We start from the raw sequence: 20,947 nt of genomic DNA, 5'->3' as shown, positions 1-20,947 counted from the left end.
GTAATTATTCAAACTATAAAACAAAAACAATTTAAAAACACCTCGACTTCCAAAAATTCAGTTTCAAATTTTAACTTCTATCACATGATGTTCTCTAATGAAACTAAAAAAAATTGATATTAAAATAATTTTTGTGAAAATAATAATTTAAAATTTTAAGTAAACTTGTAATTAGGTTGGTATTATCATAGTTATAAAATTAACTATCTAGTTTAAATTTTTAAAATTTATAACCCCGATGTGCTAACTTAAGATTTGGAATCAGCCCACGTCCAACTGCTATCGACCCACGACTGTATCCCGACATCCACATGAAGCTTAGACATGTGTGACCAAAGTGTTCATTACGGTCCTGATATGATGACCCTAACCAATTGGATGTAAGAATCTTCCTGAATTCTCGTGGATATATAAACTCCTAGGTCACAAATGCTAAAATCCTCCAATCAAGATGATTGTAACTCTGGGAATTATATCTAATGACAGTATTGAAGAATAAGACTTAAGGTCGAAATATCCAAGAACTTTGAAAATGATAAGAAATTGTCTCGAGGGAAAATAAGATTTGGATTATAATGTTAATCAAATATCTCGAGACAAAGAAATTCATTTAAGATTTAAATCACTCCACGAGCAAGATTGATCATATCAAGTTTAAATGACTCTAAGCATGCAACTTAAACTATATAAGACGGCAAAGAATCTCAACATTAGGGTGCCTTTAGCCCAGAGAAAGTCTAAATGTTCTTTTTAAATCTAGTGGCTTTTACAATTCGTAGAGCGACTCTTACAGGCCAACTCCTCCCAGTGGCTTTCAATTGACTTGGCGACTCTTGGTCAGCTCAGATCACCTGTTTTTTGGTCCAATTTGATCCAATTGACCATTTCGGACCGTTTTGGAGCAATTTTTGACGTAATTAAAGGCATTTAACATTAGTAAGGCTACTCTTTTGCTAATTTGAATTTTTTATGGTTGTTTATGATTAGTTGGAGGATTAAGTGAAGTTAGTTTCTTAAATATGTTATAACTTCAATGTCATGGAACGTCATGATGAAATTTGACCACAAATAGGATTAGGCTGTTACCGACTAAAAAACATCAGTAACATCAGTTTAGATCAACACTATTAGTGGACTTACTACTGGAATGCCAACGAGTTAGATTGGATGAATTGAATAAAACATGAATATCATGTAACCTGTGACCTTTTTCTTGTCTGATATTATTCTATGTTATGATGTTCTAGTATTTTTCGTCAGGCATGTACTTTGCATGTTGTATGTTATGAATATGAATTATTTCTCTGTTTTTTTTTTTTTTTTTTTTTTTTGGTTTCTGCCGTGTGAGTATATGCTAGCCTATAATCAGGTCTAGGGATACGTGTATGAGTTCGCCTAGTAGATTTATGAACGAGTGCGTGGAACCGTGTGTAGAAAAGCATTATACATAAAACTCTACTCGAAAAAGAGAGTAAAGCTCAAGGAACAGTCACAAAAAAGTAGGTCATAAGTCGTGAGCCAGGTAAGGTGCGATTGTATTTTTCGATACTAACAATGAAATCACTTACTGATTAATTTTTAATATTTATGGTATGTATATCATTTTTCTAGGTAAAGACAAGGGTTTAATTATAACTCTTTTTAACATTTTTTTCTAATTATATAATTTTGTAATATACTTATCTAATTTAATATAATTAACTCTATCTCTGTCGTATACCACATTTGATTCTTTTACGCGTAAATTACACTTAAATATTTACAATTAAAGTTTATATAATTTTATAAAATTCATTTAATTATTAAGATTTATTACTAAATAGACTCAAAATCCTAAAATTTAAAATTTAAGGAATATACATTAACATTCAATTAAATTTTATTTAATAATTTAAAATTAAATTAGATAATAAAATTATTAAAAATATTTTATTTATATAAAATTCGGATAACCTTTGTTGCAATAATAATAATATTAAATACGGTTATTTGATTTTTAGACATTTTTTTCGAATATTATAAACTGATAAAAGAAAAATATAATTCATTCAGTTGAAAATATTTATTAATAAATTTATTTTGATTACAAAGTTTGATTGAAAACTTTAATTGAAAATAAAAAATATTTTTTTAATATATTTTGATCTGCATCATTTGATTACCACTTCTTATTATTATTATTATTTCATATTGTTCAGTAATTTTTTTTTGTTTGCTATGAATTTTTTCAAATTCACAAAAAAAAAAAAAAATATGACTTTTATTTCAAACTTGGATAATAAAAAATTACAAATATTGAGTTTATTTATTTCTTATTATTATTATTATTATTTATTTTTAAAAAATCTAGATACGGGTTTTTATTTTTAAACCTTCACTTTGTTTAGTATATATTAAATTAATAAATATACATTGTATTTTGCCATAAAAATACTTTAAGAAATTTCAATAATAATTTTAAATTTTAAATTTCTTTTAAAAATACACTTACTAATTTTAGATAAAAAGATTAATATTTTATTTAAAAAATACCCTTAAAATTTTTAAGAGAGTTTAAAATTAATTTAAAATTTAAAAAAATTTCATTAATATTTTTTAACTTTTTATTAAAAGTTCAAAAATATCATACCATTACTACTATGTTTAAAAAGTGTATATGATATTTTAAAAATATCATTCATATCTTTAACCTTAATAAAAAAAAAGTTTAAAAAAGTTCTTACGGTTAATATATTGATGAAAACTATCTATCGACGTCTCATAGATCATCTCTATTTTTAATATTATTTTTAAAATTTCGTAAATATTTTTGAAAAGTAATACTAATTATAAGAGTATTTTTTATTCTTTTTTTAAAAAGTTCAAAAATATTTTAAAAATTTTAAGAGTATTTTAAAAGTTTTTACAAAAGTTGAAAAATATTAAAAAAACTAAAAGTATTTTTGAAATATTTTAAAAATTAAATGATATCATTTAAACCATTTCGAAAGTTAGTGTACGTATCAACATTTTTTTTTTATCCTAACTAACTGTAATTAATTTTTTTTTTTTTAAAACTTAAATGTATTTTTGATATATATATTTTTTAAATTAAAGATAATATTGAGATGTTTTAAAAATTTATGAATATTTTTGAGGTAAAGTGGAGGGTAATTTTTATTAATTTAAGTATAATAAATTAATATACATTTAAATTGAAAAGTATAAAAAAGAGGAAATTTTAAATTAATAGGTATATTTGTAATTTGTCATTCACCTTCATCTTTAGGGCTGCTCTTTACGCTACCAACTGTAGCGAGCACTCGGAAAATTACGCAGACACAGAGATAATATTGTAGCTGCCGGTCACTATTTTTTCGAGGTCTCGGTTTCGAGACTGAATTACGCCGGCGTGAGTCTCGGTGTGGAAGGCTGGAAACGGCGTGGGTCTTGGTCTTCCACGGTAGCATCAGACGGCTGTTGTAGCTGTGTTTCGCGGTGGTTTCCGATTAGGTACAAGTGGTTTAGATTGTTCGTTTGAAGCTCAAATCGGTCCAGGTATGAGATATCTTTGTTGTTTTTGATGCGATTCAGTCCATACATTTGGGGGGCTGACTTATTCCTGCGTGACTATGTTTTTGGTGACTTGATGCTCTTAATATATTTCTTGGTGTTTTTTTTTGTCTGTTGCTCTTGAGTATTTGTCGCTGCAAATTGCGTAATGTTTCTGGCTTTTAGAGTTCGGTTTTTTACAGGAATTTTTCGTATTATCAGTGAAAACTTTTGATTCTTTGTCAAAATAAGATATTGCATAGTGAAGGCGAAGTTAATGAACACTTTTATAGTATTGATGTACTTCCCGAATATGTTCCTTATAATGGCAAACCTTTATTTGGTATAGATGTTCTGCAAACAAGCGTTTATCCATGAAATTATTTATTCCCCGTTGTGTTTCACAATACTAATTCTTTACCTTCTTAAGTTTATACTTTCCTGTGTCATACTCTTGAGTCTTAAATCAAGGTCTCTAACCCAAGCTTTTGTTTTGTGTTATTTTCCAGATTGAACGGTGGCAATGGATCAAGACTATGAAGAAGAGGTAAAGACGTTTCAGAGCTTGGGGATATGTGAGCAATTGGTTGAGGCATGCGAGAGCTTAGGCTGGAAAAACCCGTCTAAGATTCAGGTCGAGGCTATTCCTCATGCCCTAGAAGGTTCTTTCCTTAGCTCATGCTTTTACGTGTTCATTTCCTCTATTCAAATACTTTTTTTTTTTATTCAACCAATGCCATAGTTAAATTTTCTTTTAACGGCTTTTAATTTTGGAGTTGCATGAAAGTTGCACATTTTTCTATATAAAAATTAGGTTGGCATGTTGGATGGCTCTGGTTGTTTTGCGGGATAGCATATTTTGGCCAACTGTTGCCTATTCGCTTTGCACTTTATAGTTTTTAGATCAGGAGACAGTACGATCACCTAAATGTTGGGTCTCACTTTTTTAAGGATCAATAAGGCCCCTAGTATTATTTATTTATTTATTTATTTGTTGTAGTTTCCTTTTGACAAATATTTTTGTATATTTAATTTCTTAGCTTTCTCCAGTAGAATTATTGCTTCTTGGCCTTTTACTCGCAAAACTAGGTAAATTGATCAAATCAATGGTTAAATATAGAGTGCTAGTATGCTCTATTCAGCATGCTGTTGTCATATTTTTATCAGATGTTATCGATGGGATGAATGCGTGTCAGATTAGTCGGTTAAATGTGGACTCAGTTTGTAGTAAACTTAGGTTACTCCGTTTAGGCATGTTACTCCTTAGGCAGTGGATTCTGTTTGTTACTTATGCATGGTCATCTATTCAACGATGATAAAATTTCTATGAAAAGCTTTGACACCCAAGTCAAAGGATACATGAATTAACGAGACCACATCTGAATGAGACTGATCCTGAGGATAGGATGATTAAAAAAGGCTTAAATTTTTTTAAGTTACTATAGATTCCAATAAGGTTCACTTTCCTTTTCAGTGGCTCAATCATAGGAACTCCATAGTTAAGTGTGTTTTTCTTGGAGTAATTCTATATTGGACGATCTCTTGTGAATTTTCCTAAAGTGCATGTGAGTGAGACAAAGCATACTTGAAGGACTCGTGTTGGTTTGTGGGGATAGTCTTCACTCTTAAAAATGATGAGTAAGTAACATAACCATGTTGCAGAATGTTGGGGCCTTTAGGTGCCGAATCCTGATTTCAAATCCTGAGTACAGATTGTTGCAAATGGTATCAGAGCGATATCTGTCTCAGTAAGATGTGGTTTGGGGGCGAACCAAGGCGGAAGCTGGTGGGCATGTGACACCCCAGTAAAGGAGGGATACACGAATGAATCGAGACCACATCCGAATGAGAGTGATCTTGAGGATAGGATGACTAATAAAGACTTAAAAGAATTGAAAGTTACTACCTATTCCAACAAGGTGTTTTGATACGAAATAAGGTGACTTAATCATGCCATGGATGATTTAGATTTAAGAAGGTTTTATTGTATTTTTTTAGTTTTAGAGAATTGTCTTTAAATTATAAGTTACAATTAGTTGATGGCCATTATGGTATTGATGGCCATGAAAATTACAACATTTCAATTAAAAATAGGTTATTATAAGGTTTATTTTCAAGGCTATAAATAGCCGTTCATGTTATTGCTGTAGTAGGAAGATTTTGGATATTATACTGAAAGTTGCATATTATGCTTATTAAGCCATGAGCTTGTTCCTTTGCATTTATTGTGTTTAGATTTACATGCTAGAATCATTCAAGTAGTCTTGATCAAGCTATCTTGTCGAGTGATTCGAATCACGAGTTTAGAAACGAGTTTTCTTTACTCTTGATCTTGATCATAAGGTTATCTGTTCCAAAACTTTTCCTTAGGTTGATTCCATAACATTTGGTATTAGAGGTTTAGGTTCTAGATCGGATATATGTTTCCGTTGTTGTTTGTTTCTTATTTTTCATTAGGTTATGGAATCAACCCAAGGGAAAGTTTTGGAACGGATTACCTTGATGATCGAGATCAAGAGTAAAGAAAGCTTGTTTCTAAACTCATGATTCGAATCACTCCACAAGATAGTTTGATAAAAACTACTTGAATGACTCTAACATGCAAATCTAAATACAAAGGTAAAAGAACAAACTCATGGCTTAAGAAGCATAATATGCAACTTTCATTATAATATCCAAAATCTTCATACTAAAGCATTCATACTAAAGCAATAATATGAATGACTATTTATAGCCTTGAAAATAAACCTTATAATAACCTATGGTTAATTGAAAGGTTGTAACTTTCATGGTCATCAATACCATAATGGCCACTAACGAATTGTAACTTATAATTTGAAGACAATTCTCTAAAACTTAAAAAATACAATAAAACCTTTTAAATCTAAATCATCCATGGTATGATTAGGACACCGTATCATGTTCATTCCTTTTCGGTGGCTGAAGTATATGAGCCATTCTATATTGGGTGATATCTTGTGATTTTTCCTAGGATGCGTATGAGTGAGGACAAAACATGTTGGAAGGACTCATGTTGGTTTGTGGGGATAGTCTTCACTCTTAGAAGCGATGAGTAAGTTACGTGACCATGTCGTAGGAGAATGCCGGGGCCATCAGATACCGAATCCGGATTTCAAATCCTGATATGAATCTTGGGTAAGGGTCATTAAAGAAGTTGTTGAGACATTTATTATCAAAATTAACTACAACAGACGTAGAATGACTACCTAATTGGTTCTTGTTTTGCCAAACGTGTAATCTGTCCATAGATATTCTTCAGGGGTAGAAAGATTGGCGATGGTGAATGTAATTTCTTATTATGAGATTGCACTTTTCCCTATGCTAAGAAGCATAGATGCATCAACGCCCACCATGATGTTGTAGGTTTGGATCTCCACCTGCACATGTGATGTAGGTGTAAATAGAAAATGAATGCACAAAGGTAGACATGTGACTGCACATGACATGATGATAGGATATGGATATTTTGACACATCAATTTCTGAGAATTTTAGAATGTAGGTCTAATATTTATCTGTGGTGCCCTTTCATCCCTTTTTCTTGCTTTCTTTTTCTATTCTTTCTTTGCAACTTATGTTTGTGGTATTGATTATGTTTAACCTTGTGACCATTGTAATGCAGGAAAGGATTTAATTGGACTTGCACAGACTGGTTCTGGGAAAACTGGAGCTTTTGCTCTTCCCATTTTGCAAGCCCTTTTGGATGCTCCTCAAGCATTTTTTGCCTGTGTGCTCTCTCCCACAAGGTTTGATACCGAATTGTAGTAGATTATGTACACACACTCTTTATCTTTGAGAAGGAGAGAAGTAATCTTTTGGAAAGATTTTAGCAAGTCTATAAACTTCAAATATTCTGTTGCTTTTGTTATTCTTCAGGGAGCTTGCAATTCAGATAGCCGAGCAGTTTGAAGCTTTAGGGTCTGGCATTGGTATCAAGTGTGCAGTGGTAAGCTTTCAGTAGTATACTGAGGAAGGATAAATGCTGGGTACAAATCATGAGGATATTAAACTATATATTATGTTAATAAAAAATATTTATATAAAATTACTATGTTTTAAAAGTTAAATAATTAAAAATCTAAGTAATTTCTGCACATAATCATCCAGTTCATGAATAATTCTTAATATGTTATAAATGCATTGGCTATTGAATATTATCCAAACCCTTAGTATCCTCATAAAATAAAAAAAAAAAAAAAAAAAGAAGAAAAGAAAGAGAGAGAGAGATAAAAAGAAATCCGAACCCTATATTAAATTTGTAGGAGGATATAGGGAAACATAAACCAATATTTCCTTTATGCCTTTATGATGTGAAAGAAGACTTGCACAATGCTACTTATCAGGACTAGCCAGCTACAGTTTACAACCTCAGCCCTTGTGGATAATTGTTATGCCATCTAAGGGGAGGTGGTTTGTTCGAGAAAGGATTAATGTATGGTAGTTTGTTATAGGAAGCTTGCTTCTAGGTCTCTAGTTGGCATTGGTGGCTTACAGTTGTGATTAGAAAGTAGAAAGATAGATTAGAGGTAATAGAGATCAGATCGTATGAACTGATTGGGGTCTACAGATGGAGTGTGGCTCCTGTACGGGACTGCATTGTATATTCTCCGGGTAGTTTTTGCTGAATATAAAATCAAGTTGAAACTTTACTTCAAAGACCTGGTTTTGTGACATAGATACCTACCAACATTGAGGGAGACTAAGGTTAAGAAAGGGCTTAACAAAAAAAATTCTGGAGGATGTGAGGTCTCCTATTTTTCTTTTCTTGTTATTATTTTCCTCTTGATGTTTTTCGTGCTTCGGGATTTAGTAAACATGGAGCCGTCTTGGTGATAAGTATTTTATGTTTATCTTCTGTAGCTTGTTGGAGGGGTAGACATGGTGCAGCAAGCCATTAACTTGGCAAAACGGCCACATATTGTTGTAAGTCTCTGATCTTTTCTGCTTTCTTGAACTTGAATGTGATGGTCCATGTGAAAATTCATGTCCTCTTCGGGACATTATCCTTTTGTTCTTGTGGATTAAATGAGAAAGTGATTTAGCCTCCGAGAAAGAATTTTATCATAATCCTCCCCATGCAAAATATGCTGAGTATTTATATGAAAAATCTATCAGTAAATAGGAAATACAGTTAGTTAAAACAGATGTCCAAGTTAAATAAAGTTACTTCTGTGGCGAGTAGTTTAACTTAAAACTACCACACATCATAAAGCATCTACAATTATATGATTTTCACTAAGTACTTTTGTCTAATCATCTTTCTATACACTATTTCCTATTGCCTATTGTAATTAGTTCGAGATTCAATGTTGTTGTGGTTTCTGTTGCTGCTTATTTATTCAGCAGTTTATTTAAGATTTCATTTACTTTGTTCTAGGTTGGGACGCCGGGACGTCTTGTGGACCATCTATCTAATACGAAGGGTTTTTCCCTGCGCACATTGAAGTATTTGGTGAGTTCTGTAAAAAATTATGTTTGAGAGACAATAAACTTTCATTTAAATTAAATTGTTTACTTTGTTTAGTAATAAACCTGTACTGACTAGCCTGTTTTGCATGTCGATCAGGTCTTTGATGAGGCAGATAGGTTATTGAATGAAGACTTCCAAAAATCAATAGATGAAATTTTGAATGAAATTCCTCGTGAGAGGAAAACATATTTATTTTCTGCTACTATGACAAAAAAGGTAAATATGGAAACATTTGATTTGATTTGTTTTTTTTTTTTTTTTTTTTTTTTTTTTTTTTTGTTTTTCTTCTCCTGGAGAACAAAATTTTGTCGGGAACTAGGAATTAACTAAAAAAAAAATTCTAAAGAAAAGATTACCCTGCTGCCTCTGTTGTATCTCTTATGCAATGCTATATGTGGGCATGAGAGATGCTAAGTGTTACAATCGCACTTTTTAAGAACTCGGAAAGCGATTGTGCAGCATTTGCCCACGCCCTTAAGCAAGCTAGCTAACTTAGCTTCCGAGACACCGGTTGGCACAACTGGCCTATCTTGCAACCTCAACCCCTCAAATGGTTCCAAAAAAATGGGATTGAGTATAAGGTTTTTGAAATCAGTGGAAAACATTTGTTGTAGGCTAGCAAAATATCTGGAAAACATTTCAGAAAACATTTGTTGTAGGCTAGAAAAATATATAAAATAAACAACACGACTTACCTAGCATTCGACCAAGGTAGGAAGGATTGACAACTAGTCTTACCCCTTATAGTACATTTTGAGGCATAGAGAACCACACACAAAAAGACGAGGAAAGTAAACTAACATACAAAACGGAGTACATACGATGGAAGCATGATAAAAAAGGTTGTAAAGGGCATACAGTCACAGAGTACATACGATGGAAGCATGATAAAAAAGGTTGTAAAGGGCATACAGTCACAGGCACATGATCATGACACTATGCACCATCATTCAGGCATGTGTGGTGACGAGCCTTAAGGTTTCTTTTTTATTTTTTCTGTTGCTTTCTTTTAATAAAAAGTTCAAAGAAATAAAAAATAAGTACCACAAGTTATATATTTACAATCTTATAAAGCTTCCTCGGCTTAGAAATTCAATATGCAATGTTATAAGTAGGCATGGTAGATGTGAAGCACCGTCTTTGAGTGATGTGTGGTGATGTGCCTTAGGGTTTCTAATTTTAAAGAAATAGGAAAAAAGTACCATAAAAGTCTATACATTTACAATCCTATAAAGCTTCTGCAGTTTAGTTGTTCAATATCTCATCATCTATAGCCATATATATTTTTTGTGTGTTTATTTTGATTTTGATTTTTCTCTTATGCTCCTCACAAAAAGCCATTAAGTGCTTCATATCCTTTACAAAAATCAAATATCAGTATTAAATTGTTTATTCTAGATGCATGACGTGGGACGTTGTATCATATCTGAATAAGTAGTTTCTGAACACCGGTAGATTTAGTTTTGGGGTTTTGTATTGGTTTAAATCACTGACCAAGTTGAGATAATTCGACAGGTTCGGAAACTTCAAAGGGCAAGCTTAAGAAATCCTGTTAAGGTATGATTGTGATGGTCTAAAATCTTTTCATTTCCTGAGTTTGTTCAAATATTAATTTTTCTTACTCTTGAATTCTTTCAGATTGAAGCAGCAACCAAATATTCCACAGTAGACACATTGAAGCAGCAATACTGTTTTATCCCTGCGAAATATAAGGTTTTCCTACTTCTTGGTTTATTATTTTTGTTTATGTCAGTCTAATTTTGTTGATTTTGTATATTTTGAGGATGGTTTCCCCCCCTAGTGTTGAAGGGTTCATAACTTAATGCTTTTAGTTAGGGATGAAAGGAATTTCATCTTGATACTTGCCCCTTCTTGTCTTGTATTTCCTCCCTTTTCCTTTTCTTTTACCTCTACTGTTGGAAAACTACACATCCTTGTATCATAACTTATGGTCACAAAAACTGTATATTTTGTGTACTACTTTTGTCATTTCTTTACATAGATAAAGACTGACGGAGGGGTAGTTAAGTTATTGCATTCTATTGGTGGTCCTACCCGAGTAATTTACTTACTTTGTGAGAAAGGCACATTCATTCCTAGCGTGCTTTTCGTAACTTGATACTTCGTTGGTTGTCATTTTCATCATTGCTATGAAGAGATCGAGTCCTCATAGCGTTTGTGGGATATTTTAATGATAATCTTTTGTCTTGTAAAGGATGATTAGAATGAAAATGTCTGGATTAGTTTGGGCATTGTAGACAATTGGGTGAGAATGAGGCTTCATGCATTCATTCCCCCAAGCATGATAATTTGTTTTTCCTTTTCCTTTACTTTTTATTTTTTAATGCCTTCATTCATACAGATGAAACATGAAAGAATAAAAAAGAAATGCCCACCACAAACTAAGTTACTATTAAAAACAAGTGGCAGTCCTCTACAAGTACAAACAATGAAAAAAGCAAAAAAAGAGAAGGAAAGGGCTATATGTATCTGTCTTTTTTAGGGGAATACCTTTTTAGTTACCGGGGAGGAGAGGTATTGACAGACGTTTGAACTTTTTAAGGGAAGCAAACTTATTTTACTGTTGGACTTACTTTGTTACATGTCATTTGTACAGGAGTGTTATCTTGTTTATATCTTAACTGAGATGTCTGGTTCAACATCAATGGTCTTCACTCGCACTTGTGATGCTACTCGCCTTCTAGCATTGGTTCTTCGAAATCTTGGGTTAAGAGCCATACCCATAAGTGGTCAGATGACCCAGGTATAACTCAGTGGTTTACATTTCTTTTCTCTGGTTATAAAATATTTTGAAAGATGAAAAAAAGACTTGGAAGGCGGTTATATACATCATTTATCAACCAAGTTGTCTTATAAAAAAAATTTGGAAGTTGGGAAAACCCTTATTTTTCTTTGGCTTCTTCATTTTGTGGGATTATTCAATTAAACTCTCTGCATGGACCATGTCTTGACAGGCAAAGAGACTAGGAGCCTTAAATAAGTTCAAGGCCGGAGAGTGCAATGTTCTTATCTGCACTGATGTGGCTAGTAGAGGACTTGATATTCCATCTGTGGATATGGTCATAAATTATGATATTCCTTCAAATTCCAAGGTTCTCCTTCTGCAATTCTATTTGTTTAGGTTTGCATGCTTCATTGTGGCTTCTATGCATTCTGCTGTTTGCGTTAACTTCTGTATGATGTATCTTTCTTTTTCTTATATTCCAATTCAAGAACTATATGCTTGATAGTTTCTTACTCAGGAGTTGCTTTCGGGCTTTAACCCTTCCTTTCCATAGCCTCAGGAGTTCTAGTATGTATAGCTTTCTTTCTAGAGTTTAGAAGGAGAAAACTGCTTTCCTGTTTTCTGTGTCAAAGTTGAAAATACTTATATATTCTCATGGTTCACAGTATCCTCACTTTTCTTTTTGAAGGTACAACATTCTCCCTTCTCATTTAGCTTATGTTGCTATTATAGTCCCCAAACTTTGAAGTTCATGTCAATTTGATCTCGGAAGTTTCATAATTACAAATTTAGTTCCTAAGTTTTCAAAATTTTTAAAACTCATGGATTTTACTAGATACAAAAGGTGTAAAACTAAGACTTCGCTGTATATGAAATTCAAACTAATATCTAATAGATGTATTGATTTTTAAAAATTTCAAATTTGTTTGGAGCCTATTACATACGTTCAGAGATTTATTTGACTCAAACTGAAAAGGTAAGGAGTTGTTACAAATGTCTGATAGTTCAAAGATCAAATAGACACAGGCTCAAATTTAGGAACTAAGTAGGCAGGAATAATCTTAAGTTGTTCAGTACAGGTTGATCAGTGATGGGGTTAAGAATGTAGTAGAAGGGTTAGACCTAGAGTGGGTATCAAACCAATTTAGCCTTTTGTACTGCACAAGTGGTGTTCATTTATTTGTCATCCTCTATGTGTTCATTTACTTTTAATAATATAATTTCCTTAGTTCTAACGGAAGTTACCAACATGACTTGACAAGGATCCATTTCCTAATACTTTAGCTTCTGTTGAAATACTCTTCTGTTATTTGTGTGATCTTGGATGTGTATAGTGTAATGTGAACATTTTGACGAGTAGCTCCATTGAATAACTACCTAAACTAAAAACCCACATATTGAGACTTGTGGCTTAGATAATTGAAAGATTAGGTCTCAATCTCTTCCAATGTTCTTCTATGATGACTTTATCTGCAGGATTACATACATAGAGTGGGAAGAACTGCTCGTGCAGGTCGTTCCGGGGTTGCCATTTCGTTAGTTAATCAGTATGAGTTAGAGTGGTATATGCAGATAGAGAAGCTCATAGGTAATCAATGGATGACCTTTTTTCTTCTTTTTTTTGCAGCAAACTATATCTGACTCTATTAACATGGCAGGGAAAAAGCTACCGCAGTTTTCCGCTCAGGAAGAGGAAGTTTTGATGTTGTTAGAGCGTGTGGCAGAGGCGAAGAGAATATCCATCATGGTATTAAATTATGATTACAATTTCTCTTTTAGGTTAAACTCTATTGTGTCTAATGTTAAAACTAAAATGTATTGATAGAAATCTCTCTGTTGTTATTGATAATCATCTGTGAAAGTTACAAGATACCCCTCTCAATCACTCACTAATGACTTTAGCCAAAAACAAATTTCCCCTCTGAATTTTCCCGATATACAAAATGTAAGCACCCAAAACGCCCGTATCATGTGTTCTATCATTGACCTCCTTTCATTTTATGTCTAATAAGTTTTTGAATTTTGAATTTTGTTTCAAGAGTTTATAAAAAATGCAAGAGACTATGGAAACCAAGGAAGCCGAACTTATATTAGCTCGGCTTATTCCTAAGCTATTATGTATGTTTTGATGGGTAACATAGCCCTTGCATCACTGTTCGTTCATTTTTTTTTCTACTTTGGTTGATGTGGTTATTTTGAAACATGTGCAGAAAATTAAAGAAACCGGTGGCAAAAAGAGGAGGAGAGGTGGAGATGACAACGATGACGACGACAACAACAACGATGTTGAAAAGTATATGCGTCTCAAGACTGGAAAAATGTCGAAAAATGGAAAAACGTCCAAGAAGATGAAAAGAAAATGAGCCAAAAAGTTGTTTATATTTATAATTTAATTAGTCTCGATTCAATTTTTGCTAGTTTTAGGTGAATATGATGTTTGTTCTAACTTGAATACAAATCATCAAATGAACGAGAAATTTTGACATTTCGTGTATTTAAGGATGAATTGATTAAATATCATTGAACTAAGTGTTTTGTATGTATATATCTCCTAAATAGAATATATTACATTTTATATGTTTATTATGTAATTACATTAAACGTGTAGTTTACATTTTGTGTGTTTTTACCTTCATCTTTTTGTAAATTTATATTCATAATTGAATTAAATTGTTTTTATATAAACTTATGGCTAATTAATAAAAGCCTAAAGTTAAAGATTAAAAGAGAGAAAAAAAATATAAAAATTATAGTTAATTTAAAATAAATGTTAAGTGATTTTTAAATATTTTTTATTTGTATAAAATGGATATAATAATGGTTTAATTTTGATTTTATTTTGTAATAATAAAACAAAAATACATGCAAATAAGATCGCCCCTTTTTCTATTTTAGACAATTATTATCTTTATTATTCAAAATATCTAAGTATCCAACCTTTAACATTCATTACTAACATTTAATTTTGTAGACTTTCTTTTCTAGAAATAACTTCACTGCATTTCTTGGTGTCAAAACAGGTTAAGATAGAGAATCTATTCTCTTAAAAAAAAAAAAAAAATGATCTTGGAGATTGTGTAATGCTTACTCTAAAACTATTTGTTTATACAGTAGTAATATTCTTTGTTTCTCTCTTCATTTTCGGATTCCTATCTAATGACACGGGACGTAATCCGGGACGTGAAGAATAAAACAAATGATTTTTTTCCTTGCTTGATTTTGAAATGTTCTAAAAATTTTATCTATTCCACATCTTTATCTATTCCACATCTTTCCTAAACTATAAAAAAATACAAGTAATTGACAGAAACGGAAAGAGAGGGATTCGAACCCTCGGTACAAAAAACTCGTACAAGTAATTGACAGAAACGGAAAGAGAGGGATTCGAACCCTCGGTACAAGAAACTCGTACAACGGATTAGCAATCCGACGCTTTAGTCCACTCAACCATCTCTCCCCAAATTGAAAAAGGATAATTACTATGATACATAGTATAAAAAATAGAAAATCAAGGCTTGAAAGGCGAAGAGCCGACATCGAGGTGCCAAACCTTCCCGTCGATGTGAGCTCTTGGGGAAGATCAGCCTGTTATCCCTAGAGTAACTTTTATCCGTTGAGCGACGGCCCTTCCACTCGGCACCGTCGGATCACTAAGGCCGACTTTCGTCCCTGCTCGACGGGTGGGTCTTGCAGTCAAGCTCCCTTTTGCCTTTGCACTCGAGGGCCAATCTCCGTCTGGCCCGAGGAAACCTTTGCACGCCTCCGTTACCTTTTGGGAGGCCTACGCCCCATAGAAACTGTCTACCTGAGACTGTCCCTTGGCCCGTAGGTCCTGACACAAGGTTAGAATTCTAGCTCTTCAAAATATTTAAATGTCCAACATTTAATATTCATTATAGACATTTAATCATTTAATCTTTTAGACCATAATTATCTTGCATCTTTAAATAAAATGTTTATTATTCAAAACATTTAAATTTTAAATATTTTATATTCACAACTGTGGACAATATCTACAATGAAAAAAGGAGGAGAAAGGAAAAACAGAAGCCGAAGAAGAAGAAAAAAATGTGTGGCGGTATCGGTCGCAGCTTGTGGGAGCCAAACTTGCAAATTCGAACACGCTCGAACACAAATTAACAAGTACACGAGCTTTTTTCAATGAGTTCTAACGAGTATCAGATCTTTAGATTGTTCTTTAAATCTAATACTATATGTAGAGAATTTTAGTTATCAGTTTTGGTCTCTTATACGTAATGAATTAATTATCATCGAAATATTATTATGGTATTTTCCAGTAAAGTTTCATTATTAAAACGAAGACTATCATTATCAGTTTTATTTTCTTTCTAGAAATGGTTGGATATGTATGTACGTTTATGAGTTTGTGATTTGTGTGAGTGTGATGCTTCCTAAATCGTGTTTTAAATGTACCGGGACCTATTTTAATAAATGAAACGGTTGTTGTGATGAAAAATAATTTTATGATAATGACACGTTATGTGTTCGAGTAGTCACCAACGTCACTGAAAAGGGGTGATCTAAGTCAACGTTTTATTAATCACAAATGTACAAGTTGAGTGGTTAGAATCTTTATGTGCTGGTTAAAATTGAACTAGACGATTCAGATTTAGGAGAGGTCATGATCAAATTGACCGATTTTTTAAAACATATCTTATCCCATTAGAGTAGTACCTTACTGATTATTTTTAATACTCACTTTTTTCAAAATGATTTTTACGAGTAAGGTTGAGAATATGGAACTTTTAGTTTACGAAGACTCGGGAAACTATGAATTGACGTGCTCGTTTTAAAATTACAAAAGCCTTATTTTAAGTAATGACCACGATCGATACATATACGAAAAAATCAGATCGTTACAATTTTGGTGATACGAAACAAGCAGGTTCCTTAATGTTCATTATGTTCACTCGGGTGAGATTTATTTATTAACTATGAAAATAATTAATTTTAAAATCTAAAATCAATTAAATTAATCATATTGATTGATTTATTTATCAAGTTGAGATAGACCATCCCTACTTTCACATGCATTAATTATTAAAGTCAACATATTATTTCAATTGATTTTATTGGTTGGTTAGTTCATAATTTTTTTAATTTAATGGAAAATTTTAAGATTGAAATATGAATAAAAATAAAATTTAAATTAGAAAAAAAAATTAGAAAATAATAAATTAGTAGGAATCTATAATAATTAGAGGAGTTTGTGGCAGCATGTAATGGCCAGCTACAATGCTGCAATGTGCTTAAACAACTTGGATTTATTTTTAGCTATAAGCTTATAATACTCAGAAAATGCTTCATATTCCACCCATTTATGAATATTCTATGTTAAAAACGTGTATTATTTAGGCTAGGTACGACCCATTTCTACTCTAGTGTATTGTTGGAATTGTTCAAGTTTGGTCTTTCAGTTCACGTAGTTGAGTTGTCATCGAGTCATACGATGTTTTTGTGCTATTGTATCGAGTGTCACTTTTGTGTTTGTTACTATAATCGACAATTCTTGCGCTGTTTAGTTGATCATCACATTAGTGTCTGTGACTGTAATGAAAAATTATTGCGCTATTAGCTGATGGTCTTTCAGTTCATGCAGTTGAATTGTCATCTTTGTCCGTCTCGTTTATTGAATATTGTTGGTAAGTGATATGAACCAAGTCATCTCAATCATGCAATATAAACTTTAAGGAAGATGCCAAGAAAATGTTGTTCAAATTATCACAGGATGTTGCAATTCATATCACATCAAACAAGAACATTTATTCGATAGTTACAAATTTTGAATGGATGATAATTTAGAATTATGGTATTTTTTTTAATGTATTTTAAAGCTTATTTACATAGTAGTAATTACTTGAACTATACAATTCTTGTAATGTCTCACGGAAGGTTAAGAGTTTTAATTTTGAGCTACAAGGAAGAGTGTCGTTAGCTTAATGTGGTGTTGAAAGTGTTACGAATCACGACTCCCCACAATGGTATGATATTGTCCACTCTGAACATAAATTCTCGTGGTTTTACTTTGGGCTTCCGTAAAAGGCCTCATTCCCAACGATCCTCAACAGAAAAAACTCAATATTACATAAAGGATAGCTTACGGTCAACCGTTGGAAGCTAGGACTCCTGTTTTAAGCATGTTTTGTTCTGGCTCACCTGTTTTTTTTTTAGGAAAATTCTAAGAAACTCATCCGAACATTTACTAATTTTGGAGTTCCTAAAATTAAAAAAAAAAAAAAAAAAAAAAATCTTAATGTTATAGATAATAATTTTTAATTCTTTTAAACATTTTTTAATCATCATATCCTAAGAACGGCTCTCATTTACATATCTTCTCAATTCATTTCAAAAGAGTAACATTTAATTTAATTTCTCAATATTTTAATACTCTCCTAACTTGTTGGAGCTTGAAATTTTGTCGAATACTCAACCAGTGACGATCAATAAGAATTAAAGACAAACTTACATACAAGATTCTTGTGATCGCTAAATCATTAATGAATCCAAAAGCTGGTGTCATGGTTGAGATTTTTGTTTAGATTTTGGACATATTGGAATTAATTTTGAGAAGAAAGAACCAAAATAAAACTATAATAAATGGGAGCATTATTATTTTTATTATATGATTTTTATTATATGATTTTTATTATATGATGTGAAGAGTAATGTTAAAAAATTAAACATGCCAAAAACATTTTTATTTATTTGATATATCTGTTTAAATATTAGTTTGGATTTAAAATTGGCTGTCATCCTTACTGTACAACAACAACAACAAATCTTTTGAGGATAATTTTTAATCTTCTTTATTCCAAAATTATTTTTTTTTAATTTCCAATCATATCTGTAACAATCATGAAACATTAAAATACAATAATAATAATTTAATAATAATATAATAATAAAAAAGTCTCCTTATTTTTCTAAGCTAAAAAAAAAAAAAAAAATTTCAGTTCAGATTTTCTATTACCATAAAAGTTTTTATTTTTATTTTTAATTTATATAAAAAGTAGAGTTTATTTTTAAATTTACGATCGGTTAGAATTACATCAATTTCATTACAAATCGGTTGGATTGTGCTCGAAAAAACATCAAAATGATCCATATGTTTTAGGTAATGACGGTAAATTATATCTTTTATCTTAATTTTGTTTGTTGCAATGATTTAGATTTTAATTAAAAATTAAATATTAAGAACAATTTAAGTATGGCGGGAAGTCATGTCATAATCCGTAGTTTTTTTTTTTTTTTTTTTTTTTTTTTTTAAAGAATCTATTAAAATTGGCACAAAATAAGTGTGTATAAAGACGGTTTTAAATTGTTTGTATGAAAATAATATTATAACAAACATATATAAACATTCCAAGATTCTAATAAGGCAAGGTGACTAATGTTTGTATGAAGTGTAACGCATGGACCGTTTGTAAAATTTAGCTCAATAGTTTGGTAGAAGTTTGAACTTGAAGTTGAAGTCATCAGCTCACATATGTTGACTTGGATTTCAAAAGACAAAATCGAATTTTCATTAATGATAAATTGGTAATACTAGCTTAAACTAATCATGTAAGTGACCTTACTATTGACTCGGTTGGAAGACTTGTCTTATGTATAATGACGCGTGCTCAGTGGCCCTTACACGTGTCATGTGTGTTGTTATAGTATTATGATGTATTTGATATGATATTATGATGTATTGCCAAGATGATGTGATGATGTGATGACATGAGATGCATGATGATGATATGACATGATACAATGATATCTCATGTTGCGATGATATGCATGTATGAAATGTCATGTTGCATTAGGGTGAGTTTTCTAATACACAACTTCTAAATTATGTTATAAATGATGAATGTATGAAGACTCATGCATGCATGTTACCTATTGTAATACGTGAAAGATGCGATTATGTCCCATGAATGAGTTTTAAGATGAAAAATATAGGGATCTCATGTATATTGTATGCTCATTTACATCGGAATACTTCTTCTTTTATGATGATGAGTACGAACGGCTACATTATAATGATGATGATGATCATGTGTGACATGATATTCAAGGGTTTGTTGTACCTTCAGATGTCCGATTACAACCAATTAGCTCGATTATGATGGGCCCAGGGGGTATGCGGACCGCCTGGTGGACTCACGCTCACACGTGTGGGTTGTGTGTAGGAAATTACTACACATCCAATTTATCCGGACTAGAGGCCACGTCTAGACGGTTTTACTAATTAAATAATCCTATAAATTATATCCTTTATAAGTTTACTTTTAAATAATTAAAAATAAAAAAACAAAATAATCATTAAACAGACTATAAATTTCTTAGTTTTATAATATTTATAAAAACAAAAAATTATCATTAAATACGACTTTAATTATAGTGAATTTGATCTTCACCTTTATTTTCCTTTTATTACATAAACCAGCCACATAAGTTTGCCAGCACATTTATTTCTTATGAATATTCACCATCTAATACCAACCGCAAAAATAATTATTTTAAAATAAATTAAATAAATAAAACCCTAAACCAATCATTTTAAAAACTAAGGAATCAAATTAAATAAATAAATAATATAAACACAAACCTCAAGTCAAAACACCAATAATATTCCCTAATCTTCTAATCACACATGTTCGACTATTTTAGAGTCATTTTTTTTTATTGGAATACCATCGACGACTTTTTTCATTTCTCGAACGAGTGTTACTAAGACTGTAACAGCCCAGATTCACCACTAGCCGATATTGTCCTTTTTGGACTTTCCCTTGAGGGGACTTTAAAACGCGTTTGTTAGGGGAAGGTTTCTACCCCTTGTGAAGGCTGGTTCGTTCTCCTCCCCAATCAATGTGGGACATCACAAAGATGTTCAGATAAATTTATTTCTCATTTTCCTCTCTTACAATATTCATTAGAGATTATATTGAAAGGACAAAAAATGTTAACGAGACCTTACCATTTAAACCCGAATGCAAAAACCTTATTTAAGGCATTAATCACGAATGTCATGAATAATAAACGGTTGAATATTATTAAAAAAAACATAAAATATTCTAACAACATGCATCCAACCAAATGGGGAAGAGAAAACCAATAATATCTTTGTGTTATATATATATATATATATATATATATATATATATGTGGGTG

At 31.6% G+C, this 20,947-nt stretch overlaps 1 protein-coding gene across 3 annotated transcripts; it reads left to right on the top strand.

Moving 5' to 3' along the window:
• The first annotated feature begins 3,249 nt into the window (after positions 1 to 3,249).
• Positions 3,250 to 14,306, top strand: LOC111808771 (DEAD-box ATP-dependent RNA helicase 10). 3 transcript variants are annotated; one of them, XM_023694937.2, is made up of 14 exons: positions 3,250 to 3,492; positions 4,041 to 4,193; positions 7,174 to 7,297; positions 7,428 to 7,497; positions 8,412 to 8,474; positions 8,929 to 9,003; positions 9,118 to 9,237; positions 10,537 to 10,578; positions 10,660 to 10,734; positions 11,639 to 11,785; positions 11,997 to 12,134; positions 13,244 to 13,355; positions 13,426 to 13,514; positions 13,978 to 14,306. In XM_023694937.2, the coding sequence occupies exons 2-14, from the start codon at positions 4,055 to 4,057 to the stop codon at positions 14,128 to 14,130; spliced, it is 1,347 nt and encodes a 448-aa protein (XP_023550705.1). In that variant the 5' UTR covers positions 3,250 to 3,492; positions 4,041 to 4,054; the 3' UTR covers positions 14,131 to 14,306. The 3 variants fall into 3 exon arrangements, with proteins under 3 accessions (XP_023550705.1, XP_023550704.1, XP_023550706.1); XM_023694936.2 differs by having other exon boundaries at positions 3,251 to 3,537; XM_023694938.2 differs by lacking the exon at positions 3,250 to 3,492 and having other exon boundaries at positions 3,583 to 4,193.
• Positions 14,307 to 20,947: the final 6,641 nt, after the last annotated feature.

The sequence above is a fragment of the Cucurbita pepo genome, chromosome 13 (assembly GCF_057944985.1).
Source record: "Cucurbita pepo subsp. pepo isolate OVF chromosome 13, ASM5794498v1, whole genome shotgun sequence".
NCBI classification, from domain to species: domain Eukaryota; kingdom Viridiplantae; phylum Streptophyta; class Magnoliopsida; order Cucurbitales; family Cucurbitaceae; genus Cucurbita; species Cucurbita pepo.
This window is presented reverse-complemented; position numbering and strand designations above follow the sequence as displayed.

Excerpts from the sequence above, each read along its gene's own strand:
- LOC111808771 (XM_023694937.2), top strand. The coding sequence starts at position 4,055 with ATGGATCAAGACTATGAAGAAGAGGTAAAGACGTTTCAGAGCTTGGGG. Across the intron at positions 9,238-10,536 it reads CTGCTACTATGACAAAAAAG|GTTCGGAAACTTCAAAGGGC; the intron begins GTAAATATGGAA and ends ATAATTCGACAG. Across the intron at positions 13,515-13,977 it reads CGAAGAGAATATCCATCATG|AAAATTAAAGAAACCGGTGG; the intron begins GTATTAAATTAT and ends AAACATGTGCAG.